The sequence below is a fragment of the Rattus norvegicus genome, chromosome 12 (assembly GCF_021556685.1).
Source record: "Rattus norvegicus strain SHRSP/BbbUtx chromosome 12, alternate assembly SHRSP_T2T, whole genome shotgun sequence".
NCBI classification, from domain to species: Eukaryota; Metazoa; Chordata; class Mammalia; order Rodentia; family Muridae; genus Rattus; species Rattus norvegicus.
This window is the reverse complement of record NC_141545.1, coordinates 26,515,907-26,543,545: the sequence shown is the minus strand read 5'-3', so window position 1 is coordinate 26,543,545 and position 27,639 is coordinate 26,515,907. Positions and strand designations below refer to the sequence as shown.

The window sequence follows — 27,639 nt, the reverse complement described above, 5'->3', positions numbered from 1 at the left end:
TTAGAAAATAAGCATATACTTTTATTTACATAAGGTAAACTAGAATTCAACAAAATAAAAGCTTTAATATGTTAAAGAGAAACTTAAAACTAAGTATGACCTTAAAAAGATGGATAGTCTGTGTTAAAAACAGTGCTTGTCATGGAGATGGGAGGTAAGCTTTCTTAGAAGTGTGTTTTGTAAAATGCAATCTAATGTTATACCAATGGCAATGGCAGCAGGTGGGCACTGTCCTTGGTGCTGAATGTGGGCCCACGGGAAGGAGAGCATCTCTGGGGATGAGGTTCCGGTAGGGATCATCGCTTGCCGTCATAACATGGCCACTGCAGTTTCCATACTGTCTGAGCTTCCAGCATCGTCTCTCTCGTATCCATTCTTGCTAACTGCAGGGTCTATTTCCCAATAAGTCTCCATGGGGAAATCTCAACGTAGGGTGTGTTCCGCCATGCTTGGTCAAACACACTTCTCGGTCTTCAGCTCCACAGATCCATGCAAAACCGTTTTTGTGTTAGTATTTACAACGATGTCATGACCACCTGGGGTCTCTGAATCTGGATCTGAAAAGAGGAACAGAAACGGATGAGAGCTGAGCACAGGAGAAATCAAGTTTGAGAGGCATGTAAGGATTGAGTCTATAGAAACTTGGCTGGAGCTTTTCTTTTAAAAAGTTATTCTCTCTCTCTCTCTCTCTCTCTCTCTCTCTCTCTCTCTCTCTCTCTCCCCCTCCCTCCCTCCCCCTCTCTCCTCTCTCTCTCCCCACTCCCCTCTCTCTCTGTCTTTTGAGACAGAGTCTCACTATATATCCCTGGATAGCTTGGATCTTACTCTATAGACCAAGTTGGCCTTGAACTCACAGAGATCCACCTGCCTCTGCCTCCTGTTGGAATTAAATATGTGTTACCATGCTGATTCTACATTTGATTTTGTGTGTGTGTGTGTGTGTGTGTGTGTGTGTGTGTGTTTGTGTGTGTCCAGGAGCAACAAATGGGAACTAGTTTCCTCTTTCTACCATGTGGGTCTTGGGAATTAAGTCATCAGGTTTGTTGGGCAAGCATCCTTACCCACCAAGTTGTCTTGCCTGCCCTGGAATCTTGTTCTTTAGAGTCTAATTCAAACAAATTATATTCTCTCTTCCTGGCCAGATGGGTTGATCTATCTTCACCCTAAGGCTTCTCCTGTCCTCAAATAGTCCACATATTTGAAATGAAATGCTTGGAGACAGTCTCATGTAGCCCAAGCTAGCCTTAAACTCATGCCGTAGCCAAGGAAGACCACAAATTTCTGATCCTCTTGCGTCTACCCTACCAGGCTGTACCAGCAGCTTATGAAAGGGCAGGATGGATACCGGGGTTCTGTGCATGCTAGGCAGGCACTCTACCAACTGAGCCCCATGCCCAGCAGCAAACTAAACTTTAAACAGTATAATGACCCAGCTTGGGCGCAGGAGGAGCACAAATTTGATGCCAGCTTGGGCGACACAGTAAGATCCTCTTTAAAAAGAAATTAAATTTTTAAAGAAGAGATTTATTTATTTTATGTTTGTGAGTGTTTGCCTACACGTATGTAAATGTGCCATATGCATGCGTGGTGCCTATGGGGTCACATCTCCTAGTGTCATGTTCCCTGGAACTGGAGGTGGATGGATGTCAGCCATGATGTGAGTGCTGGGAACTAAACACAGTCCTCGTAAGAACAATGGTATGCTTCACCACTGAGCCATTTCTCCAGCCTCTCCCCCATAAAATTAACCTTTAAAGCCCTAGGGTAACAAGGACATACCTAAAGCCCAGAAAGAAACAGAGTCTGAAGCCAGGAGTTCCTCCTCCCTAACTCCTGCCCTTCTGGAGTACCACCACTGAACTGTGTTTCAGAGGCCACTGACTGGACCAACACACAATGGCTTTGCTGGCCTGAGGAGCAATGCAGGGCTCAGGGTGCAGGAGGGGTGGCTCATCCGGGTCATTCTTACCTTTCCTTCAGGGTTTATGTGGCTTAGGGAGGGCTGGAAGTTGCTGTACACAGAGTCCAAGGAAATACCGTTTTCTTGTTCTGAGGGAGAAAAAAGCACAAGGAGTGGGTATTTAGGAAGACCAATGCCTACCATTGCTTCGGGCCCTACGATGGGAAGGAGGCTCATCCCACAACCATGAAACAAAAACCGATGGGAATGGGACAGACTGTGTAAATCAGTTGCGGTCAGTATGAGTTACACAGATAAGCTGTGTCTCAGAAAGTACACAGACACACTGGGCTTGAAATTTAGAGACCCACTTCTTCCAGCTTCCAGAGTGCTGGAATGAAAGGTATCCACTACCAGGTTGGCATTTTTTTTTCCCTTTTGGGGACAGGGTCTTATGCACCATAGGCTGGCTTCACATTCACTGTATAGTGAAGCATGACTGACTCCTGGTGGCCCTGTCCGCTGGGACTATGCAGGCACACCACCACATCTGATTTATGTGGCATTGGAGGTCAAACTCCACGCATGCTCAGCCAGTGCTCTACCCACTGACTCAGACCCTCAGCCCCGCTTTTAGAAATTATAACATTAACCTCTTTTCTGAGGAAACTCACTCCAGGGTCCTCATCTGTGCCTCTTTAAGGCACAGATTTATGCTCTAGAGAAACCTAGACCATGAGCTGGCTCCGTGCCTCCTCTAGGCTGTTGCCGTATAATCCCCATGTTGTGTCTGACCCAGGTTCCAGGGAAGCCATTGAATGTGCACTAAGTGTTCAGAGATGGGAAACGATCCCAGATCTCTCCCGGGTCTCCTGTCTCCCATCTTTCCTATGATTCTGATTGTGATCTCCACAGAGATTGCCAGTTTACCTTCGTTGTACTCAAAGCCAATGTTGTGGAAGGTTCTGGGAGATGCTCTGCCTTCCTCTTCACCCCACCTGTACATCTCAGACACTCTGGACTTTTGCCTATTGGGGGAAAGAGCCATGGGACCCAGTTATGATCACAGACGAGAGACAAGGACCCAAGATGAGCTACAAGTCTGCTTCCAACAGCCCACCGTCTTCCTCGAGGACGGAGACTGCCCAAGGAGAGAAAGCAGAAAGAGGATTAGGGATGGCGAAGGAAGAATGCGCATGCACCATACCTTTGTGCATCTCTTCTGTAGTGGACGGAGAACACAGCGAGGATCACAAGAATCACCAACAGCACTGCCACCCCGGCTCCCACGAGCCCATACACCAGACTTTTCTGGATGCCCCAGTCGCAGTTTTCACCGCTGTACCAGTGAGTATCCGTGGACAAGCAGCTGAGATAGGAGAAGGAACAGAGAGGAGAGAAGAGAGTCAGTCATTGCTCCGGGCTCATGGATACCTAATGGGGTGCAAATTCGAATGGAGTTCTGAGGACATGAACGGGTGACAGGTCCGAGTCCAATCTCTTTAAGCAGGTCCTACCAGAAGCCCAATTAACAGACCTTTGCCCCCAACAGTAGTCCGGGACCCAGGGCAGTTGTTCTAACCCGGTTCCCTTCATCTACACCCCAAGTTAGTGGTCACTCGGTGTTTTCAGTTTCAGTCCTATTTGCAAACACCCTCGCCTCCGTTTCTGATCCAGAGCCTGTCTTTCCTGCCCCAAGCTTTTCTTGCCTGAGCTGCTCTCTCTCTCTATCCCTTTCTTCCTGGATCCACCTAAAATCAGCTTGGGAGCCGCTGCTCCAAGAAGCTATCCCAGAGAAACCACTCAGGTTAGTCTGGGATAGCAATTCAGGCCTCTGAATTGTTCCTTCTGCTATTCCTGATTTGCGTGTGCGTGCGTGTGTGTGCGTGTGTATGTTCACAGCCGTGTGCATGTGTGTGCGCACATGTGTAGACAGAGGTGTTATTCCTCGGGCACTGTCCACCTGGGTTTTTGAGACAAGTCACTCCAAGTTGTAATGGTTTGACTGAAAAATGTCCCCCACAGTTTTTGGATGTTTGACTCCTACTTAGCTATGCTCTTTTGGGAGGTTATGGGACCTTTAAGATGTGGGGGGGCCTTACGGCTGGAGAGATGGCTCAGTGGTTAAGAGCACTGACGGCTCTTCCAGAGGTCCTGAGTTCAATTCCCAGCAACCACATGGTGGCTCACAACCATCTGTAGTGGGGATCTGGCGCCACCTTCTGGTGTGTCTGATGACAGCTACAGTGTACTCACATACATGAAATAAAAAAAGTTATTAAGAAAAAAAGATGTGGGGCCTTGCTAGAAGTGCACCTCAAAGTCAGCTTTCAGAACTTCTAGCCCAATAGCCTCTCACCATTTCCGGTTTGCTCCCTCAGCTTCCGGTGTGATGAAAGGTGATTGGCTAGCTCCTGTCTGGGTTACCTGCTCTCATGGCTTCCTTGCCAGTATGAGACCCCACTACAGAACGATAAATCTAAATAAATGCCCTTCCATACGTTGCTTTTGGTCATGGTGTTTCATCATAGCCACAAAAGTAATTAATTCACTGGTTCGGAGCTTGAAAAGTAGTCCATGTGGACTGGCCAGACAGCCCCACAGATCCACTTGTCGCCAGTGCTGAAACATGTTTTTAAAATTATCTTTAATTTTTGAAGTAAGTTAATATCTTATGTAATATGACAGTGTCCGCACATACACTGAGGTACCATATGCATTCAGTACCTGTAGCAACCAGAAGAGGGCATAACATTTCCTGGACCTGGAGTTATAGGGGATTGTCAGTCACCAGGTGGGTCCCATGCCCAGCATTTTTTTTTCTTTTTTTTTTCTCCGGAGCTGGGGACTGAACCCAGGACTTTGCGCTCGCTAGGCAAGCACTCTACCACTGAGCTAAATCCCCAACCCTCCAGCTTTTTACATAGGCGCTGGGGATCGGAACTCACGTCCTCATGCTTGCCTGGCAAGCATTTTGATCAGCTGAGCCATCTTTCAAGCCTCGGATGTTTTTGAGACAGAGCCTCTCTGGGTAGCTCAGACTGACCATGAACTCTTGATCTTCCTGGAGTCTCTACCTCCCAAGTGCTGGCAACACAGATTCAAGGCACTAACTCAGTGTTCAGTTTGCAATGCCTCTCCTGATTTTCCTATGTCCTGTGTCTGTGATTAGGCTACATGGGCTTCCTGTCCTCATGGAGACACAAAGCTTTCTTTATCTATTTCTATAGCGGGGGCCATTTTTAAAAAATATGAAATTGGGACTGGAGACATGGCTCAGTGGTTAAGAGCACTCACTGCTCTTCTAGAGGTCCTGAGTTCAATTCCCAGCAACCACATGGTGGCTCACAACCATCTGTAATGGGATTCGATGTTCTTGTCTGGTGTGTCTGAAGACAGCTACAGTATACTCATATACATAAAATAAATTTATAATTCTAAAATGAGAAAGATTATTTTTAAAAAATTATGAAATTATATGTATTTACTCTCTCTCCATCTCTCCATCTCTCTGTCTCTGTCTCTCTGTCTCTCTCTCTCCCTCTGTGTGTGTGTGTGTGTGTGTCTGTGTGTGTGTGTGTGTATGTTGTGGAGGTTAGAGAACTTGACAATGTTGGTTCTCTTGGGGCTTAGTAGTGAGCACCTTTTCCACTTTACCCACCTGTCCTCGTCCTCTGAGAAAGAGACCCTGTGTTCTCTGCTAGCCCAGGAGCCTCGTGAAGCTGGAACATCTCTTAGTCTGTCCTGGAGATGTTTTCTACCAGGTTGGACAGTTCCTGACCCACTTTAGTCACTTTGGACTTGGCCACCCGTACTCCTTTAACACACCCACCCACTCTGATTCTTTCACAACTGTATACTTTCAAGAGGTGTAGGGATAGAATCTCATGACCTTGGTCTCTAAGAGTGGAGCAGCCCCATGGCAAAGGGGGTTACTCACAGGCACCGGGGTCCACTTCGCTGCAACTGACATTTGCCATAGCTGCAGTTCTTGGAGGTACTGTAGCCTGATGAACAAGGCGTGACACAGTACCACTTATTGTCCTTGAGCCCCAGGGTGACATACTTTGCAAAGTCCTCTCCAGCCTCTTTCTTGCACACCTCTGAGGGGGTGGCATGGAAGAACAGTAAAGAATTAGGAGACCAGGAACACTGCCTTGATCCTCCCTGGCAGGCTCCTCCCTACCCAGCTCCTCCCTTCCTGGCTCCTCCCTGTCTCCTGCCTTGCTCCCCCCCCCCATGCCCAACTCCTCCCTGCCTGCTCCTCCCTGCCTTCTGCCTGCTCCTCCCAGCCTCCTGCCTTGCTCCCCCTGCCCAACTCCTCCCTGCCTGCTCCTCCCTGCCTCCTGCCTTGCTCCCCCCCATGCCTAGCTCCTCCCTGCCTGCTCCTCCCTGCCTCCTGCCCTGTTCCCCCCCCCCTGCCCAGCTCCTACCTGCCTGCTCCTCCCTGCCACCTGCTTGCTCCTCCCTGCCTCCTGCCTGCTCCTCCCAGCCTCCTGCCCTGCTCGCCCCCTGCCCGGCTCCTCTCTGCCCCAGCCTTCTGCCTCTCCAGCCTTTCCCAGAACCACACATATCATATTACGTACCCTCAAGATTGTCACTGACTACTGTAACGTTGGTTTGCACCCGGGTGGCAGTCGAGTTGAAACACAGTAAGGCTGTGAAGGAGACACATAAAGCCTTTGTTACAGAGACCCCTTAGCACCTTCAGTGTGTGGGGAAGAAGGGAAGGACCGAGATAGCGCAGTGGTTAAATGGGAAGTGATCTCTGCCAGCTTGTGTGTTTGGACACTTGGTTTCCCAGGATGATGCTCTATGGGAAGGTTGTGGCACCTTTAGGGGAGGTCATGAGACTTCCCTGGGACTAGGTTGGAAGGTTATAGACCATGCCACTTTCGTCTGAGCCTTCTGCTCTAAGGATTTGTTTGTTTGTTTGTTTGTTTGTTTATGAATGACAGGGTTTCACTGTGCCTGTAGCCCTGACTGTCCTGGAATTCAATGTGTGACCAGGTTGGTCTCAAATTCGCAAAGCTCTGCCTGCCTCTGACTCCCCCAGGGCTGAGTTCTAAGACGGCCACCACATAGGCCAGATCAGAACTTCCTAAGGAATGGCAGAGAGCAGGCTTTGACTATCACAGGGCTGCCCAAGGCCATGCCTTCCCCTCCAGGGGAGACTGTGTCCTGCAAACCAGGAGCCAAAGAAATCCTTCCTCTTTTGAGTTGTTTCCATCAAGTTTGGCCATGGCACTTTTAACTAGTAGGTGTGGACGTAGAGGGGGATGTCAGGCTTTGATTCCAGATGGTCACACTCTATGGCTCCTCTTTGGCCCACACCCCCTCGGCCGAAATCCCCACACTCCTCACTGTATTACGTAGTGAGTCATGAGATGCCTTAGCACCCAGCAGCCATCTGTCTCAGTCCCCTTGATATCGACACTCTACGGGAATTCCCCATCCTAGCCTGCTCGGTGCCCTCCCATCCAGGCTTGTCTCGGAGCGAGACAGGAATGACAAGCCCCAGCCCTGGACACAGATCCCAGTGTTCCACAAGCTCCACCTGCCTTCTTTCCCAGCATCCCACCTGTCTCTCTTGGGTGGGGAGATGAATGGGACACTCTGAGAGTGCATCCCTCCACGACTACGTTACCTGAACAGGTATTATTGGCATCTTGTACTTGAACTGTTGTCGCATTCTTGATTTTTGTCTCCAGGTTACTGACGATGTTATCTAAGGTGTTGTCGAATCCTGGGGTGTACTGGGCCTTCAGGATGACATCATAATCCACCACGATACTGCCTTTGCTGGGGGGAGAGAGGGGCGGCACACTTGAGCATCCTTCTATGGCCATCCCTGCTACTTATCCTTTCCATCCCTTCCCTGAACAGGATTTGCCTCCTCTACAATCCTGGGAAGAATTCCAGGCAAGAGGATGGAGAGCTTGTGGCTAACCTGGGCTATGTAGTGAGTTTAAGCTAGCCTAGAGTACAGAGTAAGGTTTTACTGGAAAAACAGACGGAGAGAGGGAAAAAGGGAGATAGAGACAGAGGCACAGAGAAAGATACGCACGCGCGCACGCACACACACAGAGAGAGAGAGAGAGAGAGAGAGAGAGAGAGAGAGAGAGAGAGGAGAGAGAGGGGCAGACATACATACATACATACATACATACATACATACATACATACATACGTGTGTTGGGGAGCTCTGGAGAGATTGCTCAGCTAATAAAGTCTCTGTTGTATAAACATGAGGAACTAGATTCAGGTGCTCAGGTGAAACTCGGATGCCCTGGCATGCGTCTGTAACCCTGGCACCAGGGGCAGCAGAGACTGGGGGGTCCCTTGATCTCCTTGGCCAGTAAGCCTAACCAAACTGATGAACCCCTGGCTATGTGATAGACCCGCTCACTAACAATGGGAAGAAGAGGTTCAGTGGTAGAGCGCTTGCCTAGCAAGCGCAAGGCCCTGGGTTCGGTCCCCAGCTCCGAAAAAAAGAAAAACAAAAAACAATGGGAAGAAGAGAAAGATTGAGGAAGGCACCCATTGTGGGCCTCCAGCTTCCACATGCATTCACATGTGTGCACATGTATAAACACACACACACACACACACATTTGGTTAGACAAAGAGATAGCTAACATATGAACACAGGGAAAACAAATCATACAAGGACGCAGGAAGAAGGCACTGTACTTGAGCTCAGCCTTCCAGGGGCTTCCAGAGCTGTGAGCTCAGAACAAGTTACTGCTGTTCAAGCTACAACCGATGGTGTCCCTGCATGGCACCCGTTGTGGGGCATGCAGGCAGCCCCCTAAATGGCCTCTGTAATCATGACCCTTGTTCATGACCCTTGTTCCCATGCAAACGGCCTTCCTCCTTCCAGACACAGGCACTCACCTCAGATTTTTGATGATAACTCCTTCATACTCCGGGATACCAGCATAAATTATCGCCATCTGCAAGGCAAGGCAATATGTCATCCCACAGATCCCACCTCCAGGATTCTCTGTGTGGGATATCAGCACTCCCTGATTCTCATCCTACCCACCAGTGACACAGAGACCAAATAGAAAGTTCTCCTGTCATGGGACCAGGTCTGTCCTGCTACCAGGCAAATCCTGCTTCCCATCCCTCACCTGCCCTGGCTGGCTCTGAGGACCCAGGGAAGCTGTGAACAATATGCATCTAACATACCCAGCTGCCATCTTAATCCCTCCAGACTCCTAGGGATTAGGGATGGGGTTGGGGTGGAGAGCTGAGGGCCCTGGTGGGGGGCGGGGTGGCTCTCTCAGCCTTACCTGCTTTGTGAATGTCTCATTGAAGTTACGGAATTCTGTGGAGTTTCGGTCCTGTAGCTCATTACTATATTCTTGACTGGTTACTGTCACACTCACTTCCACAGATGCAGAGACCGTCGGCTCTAAGTGGGACAGACAGGAACACTGATCATTGAGATGGACCCTTACCAGTGAAATCCTCAGTCCCTGAAGGCCCACCCTGGATGCAGGGAGAGACGAGGGCCTCTTCCAGCATATTGTCCCTTGGAGGAAGCCAGCCATAGTTTACTCCTTAGGGCTTATGGATGACAACTGTATTGGATGTAGAGTGCCCCCCAGCCCCCACTTATGGTAGAGTTATATCCTGATAAGTCCATAGGACATTGAACTTTTCATAAATTAAAAATGTCTTTAATCTGGGGATGTAGCTCAGTGAGTGAGTGGTAGAATGCTTGCTTAGGATGCACAAAGCATGTCTACCTCTCTCTCTCTCTCTCTCTCTCTCTCTCTCTCTCTCTCTCACACACACACACACACACACACTCATACATACCACACACACTCACACTCACACACACACCTCACAACATGCTCACACACACTCACGACATGTTCACACATACACACACAGACACTCACTCACATACACACATACTCACACACACTCACAAACTCACACACACTCACAACATGCTCACACACTCACACATACACACACATACACACTCATACACACACTCACATGCATGTTCACACACACTCAAACCCACTCTCTCACACAACTCACATACTCACACACTCACACATGCTCACACACACTCACACACACTCACACACACTCACACACACACACAATATGTAGAGCATTTGCTCCTGAAACCTACAGCACACTCTTGTTTGGTAGCACAACCTGGTTGATTGTTTCTGTGTGTGTGTGTGTGTGTGTGTGTGTGTGTGTGTGCATGTGCTGTGTATCCTTGGCTGGTCTGGATCTCACTATGTAGATCAGGCTAGCCTCCAGACCATAGAGATTCTTCTGCCTCTGCTAAACCCTGGGATTAAAGGTGTGCACCCCCACCCCCAGTCTGATCACTTGTGTGTGTCTGCCTGTCTGACTGTGGGAGCTACAGCTCAGTATTTCGAGATAGCATGGCTCCACACAGCACATGGCACCAGCCCAGAGGAAGATTCAAAATCTGAAGTAGGGTCTCTGCAGAATAGCACTACTGTTTCAGCAAAGTAAAAACAGAGTCTTATTCTTCTGTTTATTTTCTTGTTTGTATGTAGAGGGGTCTGTGTGCTCTCATGCATGTGCACATGTCAGAGGACAGCTTGTGGGTACCAGTTCTCTCTTTCTGCCATGTGGGTTTCAGGGATCGAAGTCTCTTGCCATCAGGATTGGTGGCAAGGGCCATCTTGCTTGCTTCTGTTTATTGTTGTTGTTTGTTCATTTAAAAACGTCCTTACCACTAGGTAAATGTAAGATAAGGGATGACTGGAGCGGTGGTCCAGTGATTGACAGTGTGTATTGCTCTTGTAGGGGACTGGAGTTCAGTTCCCAGCCCGTGTCAGGAAGCTCACAACCACCTGTGACTCAAGTTCCAGGTGATCCAGCACTTTTCTGCTGGCCTCTGTGGGTGCTCACACATTTGGCCCTTGTACACACATGCGCACACATGCACACAAATAAATATTTTTTAAAAATATGGGCCATAAGGAGTAAGGCAAGGACCAGTGTCTGTGGGGACTTTTTATGCTTGGTACTGGGGAGAGCCCCACCCACACTGGGGAGAGCCCCACCCACACTTTGTAGTCCAATTGAATTTCACTTACTTATCTCTACGCTCTCCATCACTTCCTCACACCTTGGGCCATAGAAGAGGCCGGTACACTGACATTTGAGCCCATCCCACGTGCCTCCGTTCTGGCAGTCGACCACAGGGACTCTGTTCTGACAGCGATCCCCTGAGAAGCCATTGGGGCAGACGCACATCGCACCTGACCAGTACCCTCCGTTCAGGCAATTCACTGCAAAAGACAAAGCAGAGATCTGGTAACACACATTTCCATAGAATGTTACAACTTGACATGTTACCCCTCCCTCTCTCCTTCCTTTTCCCCCATCCTTTTAAAATTTCTTTTCTTTCCCTCCTTCCCTCTTTCTCAACTTCTCTTATTCTCTGAGACAGCCTCTTACTATGTAGTTCAGGCCGACTTTGAACTTGCAACCCTCTTGCCTCAGCCTCTGAGTCCTGGGATTAGAGACCAGGAATGGACGACCATGTCTGGGTTTCACCCAGTGTGCCCATGTAATGAGACACTCTGACAAGACCCTCTATTCACAGGAGTCAGCATCACCCTCATGTCCCAGACAGAAGCAATGTAGATGAGACCCCTGTTCACACGTTCAGACCCCACCATGGCTGGCTTGACCCCTTCTTGGAGTCCAGTTTGCACCACAGCCACTCAAAGGCATGGAAGAGAAAACTCTTGGGGAGTGGGTGACATATTGGAGACAGAGACAAAGACTGAGTGGGCTGGGGCAGCCCAGCAGTGCAGATCCCACCAAGGGTGGCTAGTATTGAGCTAGCTCTTCAGTGCCCAAGAGGAGTCTGTCGGTTCTGCTTACAATTCCTGACTTTTAGAGACATGGGGCTTGAGGGAGTAGACACTGTTTAAATAGATAGGCAGGAGCTGCTCATAACTCCTCATGACCGACAGAGAGCAGCTTGAAGTAGCTAAATTTCTTTTTGTCTTATTTACTTATTTCATGTCATGCACACAGTTTGTGTGTGTGTGTGTGTGTGTGTGTGTGTATGTGTGTGTGGTGTGTATGTGTGTGTGGTGTGTATGTGTGTGTGGTGTGTATGTGTGTGTGGTGTGTGGTGTGTATGTGTGTGTGGTGTGTATGTGTGTGTGGTGTGTGGTGTGTATGTGTGTGTGTGGTGTGTATGTGTGTGTGGTGTGTGGTGTGTATGTGTGTGTGTGGTGTGTATGTGTGTGTGGTGTGTGGTGTGTATGTGTGTGTGTGGTGTGTATGTGTGTGTGTGGTGTGGTGTGTATGTGTGTGTGGTGTGTATGTGTGTGTGGTGTGTATGTGTGTGTGGTGTGTATGTGTGTGTGGTGTGTGTATGTGTATGTGTGTGTGGTGTGTGTGCATGTGTGTGTGGTGTGTGGTATGTGTGTGTATCTGTGTGTGGTATGTGGTATGTGTGTGTATGTATGTATGGTGTGGCGTGTATGTATGTATGGTGTGACGCGCACGCGCGCGCGCGCGTGTGTGTGTGTCTGTGTGGTATGTATGTGGTGTGTGTGTGTGTGTGTGTGTGTGTGTGTGTGTGTGTGTGTGGTGTGGTGTAGGCCAGAGGTTGATATCAGTGTCTGTCTCAACTGCTCTCTACCCTCCTTACTTCTGTATATTCAGATTAAGTCTCACAGAGCCCAGAGCTCACTGCTCTCTCTTGCCTTGCTGGCCAGTGAAGTCTCAGGGTCCTCCTGTGTCTGCCTTCCCAGTATCAGGATTGCAGATGTGCACTGGCCTGCTCAGCTCTTTATGTGGGTTCAATCCACATCCTTGCTTAGGTGGCACTTTACTGACTAGGCATCTCCCCCAACCTCATTCATTCATTCATTCTTAGGATTGCTATCTCATGAATATATATTTATATTTTCTGATATCTATACATAAATATGTATAGATAGTCTGGGATGGGCTGTAACTCAATATGTAGCTCAGGTTGTCCTTAAGTTATCAATTTTCTTGCCTCCACCTCCCGAGTGGGTGGATTACAGGCTCCGGCCACCATGTTTTTAGCATTAGTTAACATTTTTAAGCACTTAGGATAGAATATTATTGACTACACATAGAAGGTTCTTTCTGAATTTGGAGGGAGACTATGAAGAATCCCTTACATTATGAAAGGCATGCTTCATACAAAATACAACATAACACGTAATAGGGCAAGCGTGCACCAGGAGGAAAAAGAGAGCTAGAGCTGATAGCATCAAAACCAGAGGGAAGGCTGCCTGGCCCAAAGGAGGGAAGGGGAGCGACCGACTCTCCACCCGCATTGGACTACAGTTCAGACAGCACAAACTGGAGCAAAGCTTCCATAAGTAAAAGAGAGATAGGGTGGAAGACAGGAGCAGAGAGACCCGTGATCGCCACTGACTTCTCGCAAAGCCATCCACACTGAGGTATCAAAGAACAGAGAAAGAAAAAGCACAAATAAAAATATAGAGTTACATGAAATTGTAACATTAAAAAAAGGCAGACACAAAGAAAAAAACACAAGAGAAACATGATGCTGTGCACAGTTTTAAATGTGTGTGTATGAGTATGTGTATGTGTGTGAGTGTGTGTATGAGTGTGTGCATGATTTTGTATGTGTGTGTATGTATGTGAATGTTTGTGTCTGTAATGTGTGTACATGAGTGAGTTTGTGAATGAGCATGTATGTGTGTTAGTGTGTATATGTGTCAATGTGAGTATGAGTGTGTGTATGTGTGAGACTGTGTGTATGAGTGTAGATATGTGTATGAGTATATGAGTGTGCATGTGTGCGAGTGTGTCTGGGTGTCTGGGTGTGTAGGTGTAAGTGTGTATGTGTGTGAGTGTTGTGAGCATGTGCCTGTGATTGAGTGTATGGTGATAGAGAATGGAACACATGCTGTAGAAAAGTAAACATTGAAAAGAGGAAAAGAACAACACCATGTGTGGTAGAACAGGAGGATAAGGACAAAAAAGGGCAACTAAGACAGCTGTACAATGAGGTACAAACAACGCAGCAGGGGATGAAGAGGAGGAAGACGAAGTGCTAAAGAAATATCAGATATGGGAGTGAGAATTTAAAAAAATAGAAATATAAGATGCAAAAAAAACAATAAAAAGAGGTATTGAAAAAGCAGCTACATGAAGATGCATGCTACAATATAAAAACAAAAGGAAGAAATATCAATAAAAATTACTAATGGAATTGTAGAAAGATTAAAAACACACATGGAAGATTCAGAAAAGACAAATAGAAAACAGGGGAGAAAAGAAAAAAAAAAGAAAAACAAACCTGGAGTGGTGGTCATGACAGGCGTAGTAGTGATGACAGGCATGGTGGTGATGACACGTGTCGTAGTGACAGCAGGAGTGGTAGTGACACGAGGCGTGGTGGTGACAGCAGGAGTGGTGGTGACCTCAGGAGTGGTGGTGACATCAGCAGTGGTGGTGACACTAGCAGTGGTGGTGACGTCAGGAGTGGTGGTCACATCAGGAGTCGTGGTGACATCTGGAGTGGTGGTGACACCAGCAGTGGTGGTGACACCAGCAGTGGTGGTGACATCAGCAGTGGTGGTGACCTGAGGAGTGGTGGTTGCATCAGGAGTGGTGGTGGCATCAGGAGTGGTGGTGACACCAGCAGTGGTGGTCACATCAGGAGTGGTGGTGACATCAGGAGTGGTGGTGACATCAGGAGTGGTGGTGACACTAGCAGTGGTGGTGACATCAGCAGTGGTGGTCACATCAGAAGTGGTGGTGACATCAGGAGTGGTGGTGACACCATCAGTGGTGGTTGCCTCAGGAGTGGTGGTGACGTCAGTAGTGGTGGTTGCATCAGGAGAGGTGGTGACCTCAGTAGTGGTGGTGACCTCAGCAGTGGTGGTGACATCAACAGTGGTCGTGACATCAACAGTGGTGGTGACCTGAGGAGTGGTGGTTGTATCAGGAGTGGTGGTTGTATCAGGAGTGGTGGTGACGTCAGGAGTGGTGGTGACATCAGGAGTGGTGGTGACATCAGGAGTGGTGGTGACATCAGGAGTGGTGGTGACACCAGCAGTGGTGGTCACATTAGGAGTGGTGGTGATACCAGCAGTGGTGGTGACATCAGCAGTGGTGGTCACATCAGGAGTGGTGGTGACATCAGCAGTGGTGGTGACGTCAGGAGTGGTGGTGACACCAGCAGTGGTGGTGACATCAGGAGTGGTGGTGACACCAGCAGTGGTGGTGACACCAGGGGTGGTGGTCACATCAGGAGTGGTGGTGACATCAGGAGTGGTGGTGAACTCAGCAGTGGTCGTGAAATCAACAGTGGTGGTGACCTGAGGAGTGGTGGTTGCATCAGGAATGGTGGTGACGTCAGGAGTGGTGGTGATGTCAGGGGTCGTGGTGACGTCAGGAGTGGTGGTGACATCAGGAGTGGTGGTGACATCAGCAGTGGTGGTCACATCAGGAGTGGTGGTGATCTCAAGAGTGGTTGTGTCACTAGCAGTGGTGGTGACATCAGGAGTGGTGGTGACATCAGAAGTTGTGGTGACACCATCAGTGGTGGTTGCCTCAGGAGTGGTGGTGACACCAGCAGTGGTGGTTGCATCAGGAGTTGTGGTGACACCAGCAGTGGAGGTGACATCAGCCGTGGTGGTGACATCAGGAGTGGTGGTGACATCAGGAGTGGTGGTGACATCAGGAGTGGTGGTGACATCAGGAGTGGTGGTGACACCAGCAGTGGTGGTCACATCAGGAGTGGTGGTGATACCAGCAGTGGTGGTGACATCAGCAGTGGTGGTCACATCAGGAGTGGTGGTGACACCAGCAGTGGTGGTGACATCAGGAGTGGTGGTGACACCAGCAGTGGTGGTGACACCAGGGGTGGTGGTCACATCAGGAGTGGTGGTGACATCAGGAGTGGTGGTGAACTCAGCAGTGGTCGTGAAATCAACAGTGGTGGTGACCTGAGGAGTGGTGGTTGCATCAGGAATGGTGGTGACGTCAGGAGTGGTGGTGATGTCAGGGGTCGTGGTGACGTCAGGAGTGGTGGTGACATCAGGAGTGGTGGTGACATCAGCAGTGGTGGTCACATCAGGAGTGGTGGTGATCTCAAGAGTGGTTGTGTCACTAGCAGTGGTGGTGATGTCAGGAGTGGTGGTGACATCAGAAGTTGTGGTGACACCATCAGTGGTGGTTGCCTCAGAAGTGGTGGTGACACCAGCAGTGGTGGTTGCATCAGGAGTTGTGGTGACACCAGCAGTGGAGGTGACATCAGCCGTGGTGGTGACATCAGGAGTGGTGGTGACATCAGGAGTGGTGGTGACACCAGTACTGGTGGTGATGTCAGGAGTGGTGGTCACATCAGCAGTGGTCGTGACATCAACAGTGGTGGTGAACTGAGGAGTGGTGGTTGCACCAGGAGTGGTGGTGACGTAAGGAGTGGTGGTGACACCAGCAGTGGTGGTCACATCAGGAGTGGTGGTGATACCAGCAGTGGTGGTGACATCAGCAGTGGTGGTCACATCAGCAGTGGTGGTGATCTCAAGAGTGGTCGTGTCACTAGCAGTGGTGGTGACATCAGCAGTGGTGGTCACATCAGGAGTGGTAGTGATCTCAAGAGTGGTTGTGTCACTAGCAGTGGTGGTGATGTCAGGAGTGGTGGTGATGTCAGGAGTTGTGGTGACGTCAGGAGTGGTGGTGACATCAGGAGTGGTGATGATACCAGCAGTGGTGGTGACATCAGGAGTGGTGGTGATACCAGCAGTGGTGGTGACATCAGCAGTGGTGGTCACATCAGGAGTGGTGGTGATCTCAAGAGTGGTCGTGTCACTAGCAGTGGTGGTGATGTCAGGAGTGGTGGTGACATCAGGAGTTGTGGTGACACCATCAGTGGTGGTTGCCTCAGGAGTGGTGGTGACATCAGGAGTGGTGGTGACCCCAGTAGTGGTGGTGACGTCAGGAGTGGTGGTGACCTCAGCAGTGGTGGTGATACCAGCAGTGGTGGTGACATGAGCAGTGGTGGTCACATCAGGAGTGGTGGTGATACCAGCAGTGGTGGTGACATCAGGAGTGGTGGTGACATCACGAGTGGTGGTGATCTCAAGAGTGGTTGTGTCACTAGCAGTGGTGGTGATGTCAGGAGTAGTGGTGACATCAGAAGTTGTGGTGACACCATCAGTGGTGGTTGCCTCAGAAGTGGTGGTGACACCAGCAGTGGTGGTTGCATCAGGAGTTGTGGTAACACCAGCAGTGGAGGTGACATCACCCGTGGTGGTGACATCAGGAGTGGTGGTGACATCAGGAGTGGTGATGACGTCAGGAGTGGTGGTCACATCAGCAGTGGTCGTGAAATCAACAGTGGTGGTGACCTGAGGAGTGGTGGTTGCACCAGGAGTGGTGGTGACGTCAGGAGTGGTGGTGATACCAGCAGTGGTGGTCACATCAGGAGTGGTGGTGATACCAGCAGTGGTGGTGACATCAGCAGTTGTGGTCACATCAGGAGTGGTGGTGATCTCAAGAGTGGTCGTGTCACTAGCAGTGGTGGTGACATCAGCAGTGGTGGTCACATCAGGAGTGGTGGTGATCTCAAGAGTGGTTGTGTCACTAGCAGTGGTGGTGATGTCAGGAGTGGTGGTGATGTCAGGAGTTGTGGTGACGTCAGGAGTGGTGGTGACATCAGGAGTTGTGGTGACACCATCAGTGGTGGTTGCCTCAGGAGTGGTGGTGACATCAGGAGTGGTGGTGATACCAGCAGTGGTGGTGACATCAGGAGTGGTGGTAACATCACGAGTGGTGGTGACACCAGCAGTGGTGGTCACATCAGGAGTGGTGGTGACATCAGCAGTGGTGGTCACATCAGGAGTGGTGGTGATGTCAGGAGTTGTGGTGATGTCAGGAGTGGTGGTGACATCAGGAGTGGTGGTGATACCAGCAGTGGTGGTGACATCAGGAGTGGTGGTGACACCAGCAGTGGTGGTGACATCAGGAGTGGTGGTGATACCAGCAGTGGTGGTGACATCAGCAGTGGTGGTCACATCAGGAGTGGTGGTGATCTCAAGAGTGGTCGTGTCACTAGCAGTGGTGGTGATGTCAGGAGTGGTGGTGACATCAGGAGTGGTGGTGACCCCAGTAGTGGTGGTGACGTCAGGAGTGGTGGTGACCTCAGCAGTGGTGGTGATACCAGCAGTGGTGGTGACATCAGGGGTGGTGGTGACATCAGGAGTGGTGGTGATACCAGCAGTGGTGGTGACATCAGGAGTGGTGGTTACATCACGAGTGGTGGTGACACCAGCAGTGGTGGTGACATCAGGGGTGGTGGTCACATCAGGAGTGGTGGTGACATCAGCAGTGGTGGTCACATCAGGAGTGGTGGTGATACCAGCAGTGGTGGTGACATCAGGAGTGGTGGTGACACCAGCAGTGGTGGTGACATCAGGAGTGGTGGTGATACCAGCAGTGGTGGTGACATCAGCAGTGGTGGTCACATCAGGAGTGGTGGTGATCTCAAGAGTGGTTGTGTCACTAGCAGTGGTGGTGATGTCAGGAGTGGTGGTGATGTCAGGAGTTGTGGTGACGTCAGGAATGGTGGTGATACCAGCAGTAGTGGTGACATCAGGAGTGGTGGTGATACCAGCAGTGGTGGTCACATCAGGAGTGGTGGTGATCTCAAGAGTGGTCGTGTCACTAGCAGTGGTGGTGATGTCAGGATTGGTGGTGACATCAGGAGTTGTGGTGACACCATCAGTGGTGGTTGCCTCAGGAGTGGTGGTGACATCAGGAGTGGTGGTGACCCCAGTAGTGGTGGTGACGTCAGGAGTGGTGGTGACCTCAGCAGTGGTGGTCACATCAGGAGTGGTGGTGATACCAGCAGTGGTGGTGACATCAGCAGTGGTGGTGATCTCAAGAGTGGTTGTGTCACTAGCAGTGGTGGTCACATCAGCAGTTGTGGTGATACCAGCAGTGGTGGTGACACCATCAGTGGTGGTTACCTCAGGAGTGGTGGTGACACCAGCAGTGGTGGTGACATCAGGAGTGGTGGTGACACCAGCAGTGGTGGTGACATCAGGAGTGGTGGTGATACCAGCAGTGGTGGTGACATCAGCAGTGGTGGTCACATCAGGAGTGGTGATCTCAAGAGTGGTCGTGTCACTAGCAGTGGTGGTGATGTCAGGAGTGGTGGTGACATCAGGAGTTGTGGTGACACCATCAGTGGTGGTTGCCTCAGGAGTGGTGGTGACATCAGGAGTGGTGGTGACCCCAGTAGTGGTGGTGACGTCTGGAATGGTGGTGACCTCAGCAGTGGTGGTGATACCAGCAGTGGTGGTCACATCAGCAGTGGTGGTCACATCAGGAGTGGTGGTGATACCAGCAGTGGTGGTGACATCAGGAGTGGTGGTTACATCACGAGTGGTGGTGACACCAGCAGTGGTGGTGACGTCAGGGGTGGTGGTCACATCAGGAGTGGTGGTGACATCAGCAGTGGTGGTCACATCAGGAGTGGTGGTGATACCAGCAGTGGTGGTGACATCAGCAGTGGTGGTGATCTCAAGAGTGGTTGTGTCACTAGCAGTGGTGGTCACACCAGCAGTGGTGGTGACATCAGCAGTGGTGGTGATACCAGCAGTGGTGGTGACACCATCAGTGGTGGTTGCCTCAGGAGTTGTGGTGACACCAGCAGTGGTGGTTGCATCTGGAGTTGTGGTGACACCAGCAGTGGAGGTGACATCAGCCGTGCTGGTGACATCAGGAGTGGTGGTGACACCAGTACTGGTGGTGACATCAGGAGTGGTGGTCACATCAGCAGTGGTCGTGACATCAACAGTGGTGGTGACCTGAGGAGTGGTGGTTGCACCAGGAGTGGTGGTGACGTCAGGAGTGGTGGTGATGGCAGGAGTTGTGGTGACGTCAGGAGTGGTGGTGACATCAGGAGTGGTGGTGATACCAGTAGTGGTGGTGACATCAGCAGTGGTGGTCACATCAGGAGTGGTGGTGATCTCAAGAGTGGTCCTGTCACTAGCAGTGGTGGTGATGTCAGGAGTGGTGGTGACATCAGGAGTTGTGGTGACACCATCAGTGGTGGTTGCCTCAGGAGTGGTGGCGACATCAGGAGTGGTGGTAACCCCAGTAGTGGTGGTGACGTCAGGAGTGGTGGTGACCTCAGCAGTGGTGGTGACATCAGGAGTGGTGGTGACACCAGCAGTGGTGGTCACATCAGGAGTGGTGGTGATACCAGCAGTGGTGGTGACATCAGCAGTGGTGGTCACATCAGGGGTGGTGGTCACATCAGGAGTGGTGGTGATACTAGCAGTGGTGGTGACATCAGCAATGGTGGTCACATCAGGAGTGGTGGTGACATCAGCAGTGGTGTTCACATCAGGAGTGGTGGTGATCTCAAGAGTGGTCGTGTCACTAGCAGTGGTGGTGATGTCAGGAGTGGTGGTGACATCAGGAGTTGTGGTGACACCATCAGTGGTGGTTGCCTCAGGAGTGGTGGTGACATCAGGAGTGGTGGTGACCCTAGTAGTGGTGGTGACGTCAGGAGTGGTGGTGGTGACCTCAGCAGTGGTGGTGATACCAGCAGTGGTGGTAAAGTCAGGAGTGGTGTTCACATCAGTAGTAGTGGTGTCACCAGCAGTGGTGGTGATGTCAGGAGTGGTGGTGACCTCAGCAGTGGTGGTCACATCAGGAGTGGTGGTCACATCAGTAGTTGTGGTGGCATGAGGAGTGGTGGTGACAGCAGCAGTGGTGGTCCTGTCAGGAGAGGTGATTGCATCAGAATGGGTGGTGTCCCCAGTAGTGGTGGTCAATGGAAGACTGCTTCTGACAGCAGTAGTAGTGGAGACACTTGCTGCATTGGTGACATCAGTAGTGGTGCTTCCTTCAGGAGTGGTGGTGATATAAAAAAATAATTTCAGCAAAATTACAAAGACAACATAACTCTAGGTTCACTTGTTTAAGAAGGTTGCCTCACTCTCAACACCAGAGGAAGGAAATGGCCAAAATGTTTCTATTCTACAGCTATTAAAAGGCAATTTCATATGCAACTGTCTCCCATATGTTTCACAACTTAGGCTAAATGAACCGGTTTCTTGAAAGATAAACAATGAAAACTCACCCAGCAAGATGGTGTACTGGGTAAAGATGGTTGCCTCCAAGAGTCACAACCTGAGTTCTATCCCCTCATTTCCCAGCCCTTGGGCGGTGGAGGATAGCACTGTAAGTTAATGGCTAACCTAGATTACATGGCGAGCCTGAGGCCAGGTGCTAGGCTTGTCACCTGAGAACCGTGGGCTCACTGAGGTCTTTCAATTCAGGGATACTTTCAGACAGCTCAGCAGTAAGGGAGCAGAGAATCCTGAGGGAGGACGAGATGTCCCAGTGGCTCCAAGAACTAGTTGGTTTTTATAACAGAGATGGATCAAAGGTCCAGGTCCACAACCGGTTTCTCTAGAACCACCGGGTTTGTCCCTGCCGGACACAGTACAAGGGAGTTGGGCAAGGCACAGGGCCAGAGATCAGGCTCCGAGACTACTGTACTATTTTCAGTAACCCTGACCTCGCCATCTCCCAAGCAGTGGAGGAAGTTCCAGCTGGTGGGACAAGGGGGACAGGTGGGTGGAGGAACGAGAGTGGACCAGACTCGGGGACGGACCACAAGACACTCCAGGCTGTCAGTCTCTCCAGTGAGGTCTTTTCGCTCGAGATCTCCATGTTTGCTCTGTTCAAGCGTGCACACGCGCGCGCATTGTGTGTGTGTGTGTGTGTGTGTGTTATGTATACGTATGTGTTCATATATGTACATGCCCGTGAAGACCACGGGACATATTCCTAGGTGCTATGTACTGGGGTTTTTTTTGTGTGTTTTTTTTTTTTTTGTGTGTGTTTTTTTGTTTGTTTGTTTTTTTTGTGTTGTTGGGTTGTTTTGTTTTGTTTTTTAAGACAGGGACTCCCATTGGTCTAAACTAGTCAGGTTAGACTAGGCAGACAGTCAGAGAGCCCCAGGGTCCTTGTGTCTCTGCCTCCCTGGTATAAATGTGCACCACCAAGCCTGACTTTTTTTTTTTAAAATATTATCTCCTGTGTATGTGGCTGTGACTGTGGCTGAGTCCATGTGTGTCCAAGTACACAAGCATGCCAGAAGAGGGCGGTAGATCCTCTTGCAGCCGCAGTTACGGCGGTTGCAAGCCTCCTGTAGAGGGCGCTCTTATCCACTGAGCTCTGTCCAGCCCCTTCCCCGACTTCTTTCTGTGGGTTCTGGGAATCGAGCTTGGGTCATGGTGCCTGCAAGACAAGCACTATCTCCCTGGCCCTTCTTTGCTTTGTTTCTTTTGTTTGGGGGCTTTCTCCCCGCCCCCCACCCCAATAAAAGTCACTATACTGTAATGAAATCACAAGTAAAAACCCCACACAGCCAGTTTTGGACAAAGGCGGGTGTTTGAGTGGCTTCCTTAAACTAGCTGTTTCCTCTACAGACACCTGACAGGTCCTAATGCTGTGCATCTCAGTGTACCTGTCAGAGTGACCGTTCTGAAGCCACGGAGCCTCACTTAGGGTGTTACTCTGGCTGTCAACTACATTCTTTCATCACTTAACACAGACACGCACACGCACACGCACTCGCACGGGTGTACACACCGCGGACATACACGCACACACACTCTAACAGAGTTGAAACTGGAAGAAATAAGCTTTTTAATATCATATCCACACTTAGAGCTGATGATATGGGCATATGTGCTTTATAGAATATTATTATATAATATATTAATATGTTATATACGATAATATATAATATAACATATTAATATGTTATATACTATAATATATTAATATGTTATATTAATATTAATATATTATATAATATGTTATATTATATATTATAATATATTAAATATATATTAAATAATATAAAGAAAAACAAACTCAGAATTTTCAGGAAAATGAGTGGACTTGGATAACATAATAATAAGCAAGGTGATTAAACTGAGAAATCTCTCTCTCTCTCTCTCTCTCTCTCTCTCTCTCTCTCTCTCTCCTCCCCATCCCCATTCATCTGTGCAAACTATAATGCACACAGTAAACTATGTGGCCAGGCGTAAGCCCCTCTTTTATTTGCTTCCTTGGGTGGTCTATTTCTGTTTGTTGAGACTGCGTCTTACTAGGTCGCCCAGAGTGACCTCCAGTTCATTCCCTTCCGGCTTCAGACTTCACAGTGGTTACAAGCCAGCCAATTGTGATCTTATCCTTCATTTTATTGGTTTGTTTTTCACATGAAATCTTGACCAATTATTAAGGAATAGATTGCCCAGACTGAGGCTAAAAGAGGATTTTAGGATTTAAGAGATGAAGGAAAAATGCCAAACAGACAAAGGGCGTGGTGAGGATAAGACATGGACTTGACAAAGATGACTGGGGTCCCTTCTGCCTCTTCCCCACCAGCTAACCTCCCTCAGTGTTATTTCTGGCCAATAGCAATTATTTTAATCTGGTTACATTGATTGATTATCTATCCATCCATCTGATTTATTATCTTCTATCTATCTATCTATCTATCCATCTATCTATGGATGACCGTGTGTGCCACAAATTTCAGGAGACAGTCCCTCCTTCTCCCATGTAAGACCTTGGGTCATCAGGCTTGGCGGGTGCTTCGCCCTGCTGAGCCAGGTAGAGTCTCGCTAGCCCAGTGATTACTATTTTAAAGAAAGCCTTGAGCTGGGGCTACAGCTCAATGGTAAAGTGCTTGTCTAGCTTGCATGAGGCTCTAAGTCGGAGCCTCAGTGTCACAGGAGGAAAGGGGGAAGGGAGGGAGAGATAGAAGGAGGGAGGTGATAGAGGGGTAGAGGCAAGGAAACAAGGGAAGAATCAAGTCCCTCTACCTCGGGGACCCATCTCCCGTCTCTCTTTTCCTGTTATTTAAATTGAAACCCTAACCCTCAGCACCTCAGGAGACCCCTGTCTGTTTTGTTTTGTTTTGTTTTTGCCATGGCAGTCATATTTGACTTTAGTCTTTGCGAGGTACTACATCAAAATGAGATCATGCCCACGATCCCCAACCCAACATCACTAGTGTCCTTAGGAAGACCTGGACTCGAGACTGACGTAGACATGTGGAGAACGCCATGGGGTCTGAGAAAACAGAGGCACACGAGGGTCACAAAACGTCAGAGATTTGCCAGCCGCTATTAGGGTCTTGGGGACGGAACCTTGCAGAGCTGCCTTCGAAATGAGTGAAGCGGGCTGGTGAGATGGCTCGGCAAATACAGTAACACTCGGTGCCTACTGTGATGGCCTGAGTTGGATCCCTGGATCCCACATGATGGGACGACAGAGCTGACTCTAATTCGACAATCATCACCGCAACCACAGCCACAGCCCTGCTTTATCCCTCCAGCCAGAGCTGTGAGGAGAGAAATCTTTGCCATTCTAAGGCTTCCAGATTGTGGGTTGTTGTGCCAGCAAACCTGGGACAGAACAGTGACGGGAATAAAGGGCGGGAAAAGCACCTGGGAACGGCGAAAGGTGGTGATCAAAGGCACGAGTTGTGAACAGTAAACGTTAGGCCTTAGTCGTTATCATCATGGGTGTGGGAACAAGAGGGTAATTGTTAAGGCTAAACAGGGTTAGGCCAGCCTAGAGGACATTGTGTCCTATCAATAACACATATATCCAGATACAGGAGCAAGATAAGAGGGCATCTTCCAGGCAGCTGAGGTCACAGGATTATTTCTGTAGCCACACCCTGTCCTGCCATTGCCAAGAACAGTGGCCTTGAAGAGGCATGGTGTTCTGGGTCCTCAGGTTTGGGACACAGAAGGACCTAGATGCTAATGGACTCTGATCAGGCTCCTAGAGACCAGGCCCAAGGGAGGAGGGAGCATGTAAGCTTCACCAGAGCAGAAAGAATTTAGAAGCTTCCAGCCTACAGAGGGGAAGACTGAGGCTAGAGACGGATGGGTCATAGCATATGGGGTGGGCTATGGGGTGAGAAAAAGTGGATAGGAGATGCAGAGAGAGAGAGAGAGAGAGAGAGAGAGAGAGAGAGAGAGACAGAGACAGAGACAGAGAGACAGAGACAGAGACAGAGACAGAGACAGAGACAGAGACAGAGACACAGAGACACAGAGACACAGAGACACAGAGAGAGAATGGGGTAGAGGACGAGGAAGCTCCTGCCCTAGTGAGACTGACAGGATCCTAAACCAGGCTTTATAAGAGCTGTTCTCAGATGGTCTGCTTCTTTGTCCTTCATGCCAAGCCTTCATTAGAGAAGAGCGGGAAGGGGCCACGGCCTAGGGGTCAATGCCTCTGGCAAAGTGAATCCCAAGGTAGGACAAAGTCCAAGGCAGGCCCTTTATGATGGTGGGATATTGTCCACAGGTGACTAAGGGAACTCCACTCCTGACTCTGTCCTCTTCCTGTCTCCCCTGACCCACCCAAGGTGTGACCTTGTTGGGGGAGAAGGGAACGCTGGAGTCTGTGGGTTTTGTTTCTGCCTCAGTTTCCCTTCCTTCCCTAGGACCAGGCAAAATGGCTCTGGGTGTGAGCCATTCTCCTCTCTTGTTTTCATGAGCCTGGTCCTCAGGACCAATGAGTCCTAAGCAACTAAGATCCTTAGACATTCCAACCCCCCACTGGGGGACTGGGGAGGTGGCTGTGGGGTCGAGCGTGTTTATTGTTCTGTGGGAGACTGGGAGTTCAGACCTCAGCATCCCACATCAGGGCGGTTCACAACCACCTGTAACTCCAGCTCAAGGGACCCAAGATTCCCTTCTGGTCTCCGTGGGAGCCCATATCAGACACACATACTCATAAGCAAAATGAACTTTAAGAAGAAAAAGAAATCCCAACCTAGGGCTTCACAGGGGTAGCTAGGCAAGCCCTCTACCACTGAACCATATCATACCAGCCTGGTCCCTGGCTCAAGGTCCTGTGCAGGCGCTCTACTGCTGAGCCACACCCTAGCACCACACTGGAGAATTCTAGGCAAGTGCTTTGCTGCTGAGCTACATCTCCAGTCCTCCTTTTTGCTTTGTCTGTCTGTCTGTCTGTCTGTCTGTCTGTCTGTCTGTCCATCTGTCCGTCCGTCTATCTATCTATCTATCTATCTATCTATCTATCTATCTATCTATCTATCTATCTATCTATCTATCTACCTATCCACCTATCTATCTATTTATTTGAGACAGAGTCTCTGTAGCCCTAGATTTCCTGGGGCTCACTCTCTAGAGCAGGTCGGCCCCAAACTCATAGAGAGCTACCTGCCTCTGCCTCCCAAGTCCTAAAGGTTTGTTCTACCCCACCCCACTCCCAGCCCTATGTTTACTTTTTATTTTGAGACAGGGTCTCACTAATTTGCTGAGGCTGGCCTTGAACTCACTGTATAGTAGGTCTTGAATTTCCTGAGTCTCAGGGATAACAGACTTTCCTCACATAGCATGGACCATCCCTTGTCTTTTCAGGGGAGGAAACAGACCAGAGAGGAGTTGAGCTGACTCTGACACATGGCTAGTTCATGACCCTGCTGTGGTCCTGAGGCTTCTGCTTCTAAGGCAGGAGTGGAAGGGACACCAAGGGTGGGGAGGAAAGGGAGAGTGGCAGGGATGGGGACAGGGAGAGGGAGAGGGAGAGAGCGAGACAATGAGAGAGGGAGAGAGGGAGGGAGAAGAGGAAGGAGAGAGAGGGAAGAGAGAAAAAAGAAGAAAAGGAATAATAAAAAGAAGGGAAGAAAAGAAGAGGAGGAGGAAGAAGAAAAGAAGAAGAAGAAGAAGAAGAAGAAGAAGAAGAAGAAGAAGAAGAAGAAGAAGAAGAAGAAGAAGAAGAAGAAGAAGAAGATGACGACGACAATGACGACCAGGACAGAAGTTAGAGAAGGCAGAAGGAGGCAGGTGTTGTATTGTCTGAAGAACTGCAAAGCCAAGTGTACCCTCCCAGTCTTTGGGAGGCTGAGGCAGGAGGATGAGAATAGGTCACAGTGTGAGTTTTAGGTCAGCCTGGTCTATATCGTGGTGTGACTTTGTCATCCACCCTCTCCTCACACACAAGGACTTTGGGGGCTTTCAACACTGACTGGAGATAAGAGAACTGGATGGGGACATTCAGAAGATAAACAGGGGCTCAGTTTAGCATGGCCGGGTGTCTACCTCACACCAAAGGGAGGATTCTGTTTAATCCAAGCAGCTATGTCAACTGACACCTGTTACTGTCACTCCCTGGGGACAGACCAGAGAGGCAAACTGGTCTTTCCCCAAAGCTCATTTGAGGAAAGGAAAGATGTTCAGAGAAGGCTGAGTTTGAGCTCCAAGTGGAAGTTGTCCCAGCTGCCCTTGACGGGGAGGGAGCTCTGCCTGGAGCCTGGCAGGTCGGGGATGCAGGCTCGTGGGCAAGGTGCTCAAGGCAGAACTGGGAGGGTACTCACTTGTCTGAGCAGCAATATGTTGGGGCAGGGAGTGGAGGACGAGAGCCAGCAGGCAGAACGCGGCAGTCTTCCTCATCCGCCTCGACATCGACAGATAGCGAGCAGCAGGCAGAAGAGATAGTCGCGCCCGCTTCGCGCTCTTGGAAGTGGCAAAATGAGCGTGAGCCTGGGAACCCAGGAAATAAAAGCAGACAAGAGACCTTTGACCTCTGAGATACTGAGGGGCCGGGGGGGGGGTGCGGTGTAAGTATGACTAAGAATCCATCTGAGAGCTTCCCGAATGACCAAGGGG

General features: G+C 49.8%; 1 protein-coding gene across 1 annotated transcript; it reads right to left on the bottom strand.

The window, feature by feature from the left end:
- On the bottom strand, nt 1-27,504 carry Muc17 (mucin 17, cell surface associated; the record flags this gene model as incomplete). Its single annotated transcript, NM_001432419.1, is given in 16 exon segments — nt 1-557; nt 1,970-2,049; nt 2,831-2,928; nt 3,108-3,269; nt 5,841-6,003; nt 6,487-6,558; nt 7,548-7,702; nt 8,798-8,856; nt 9,199-9,320; nt 11,011-11,205; nt 14,241-14,295; nt 21,462-21,485; nt 21,952-21,965; nt 21,967; nt 27,353-27,354; nt 27,357-27,504. Coding segments are annotated over 16 exon segments (1,323 nt in total), but the record flags the coding sequence as incomplete, so codon positions are not given.
- Between the last annotated feature and the right edge of the window lie 135 nt (nt 27,505-27,639).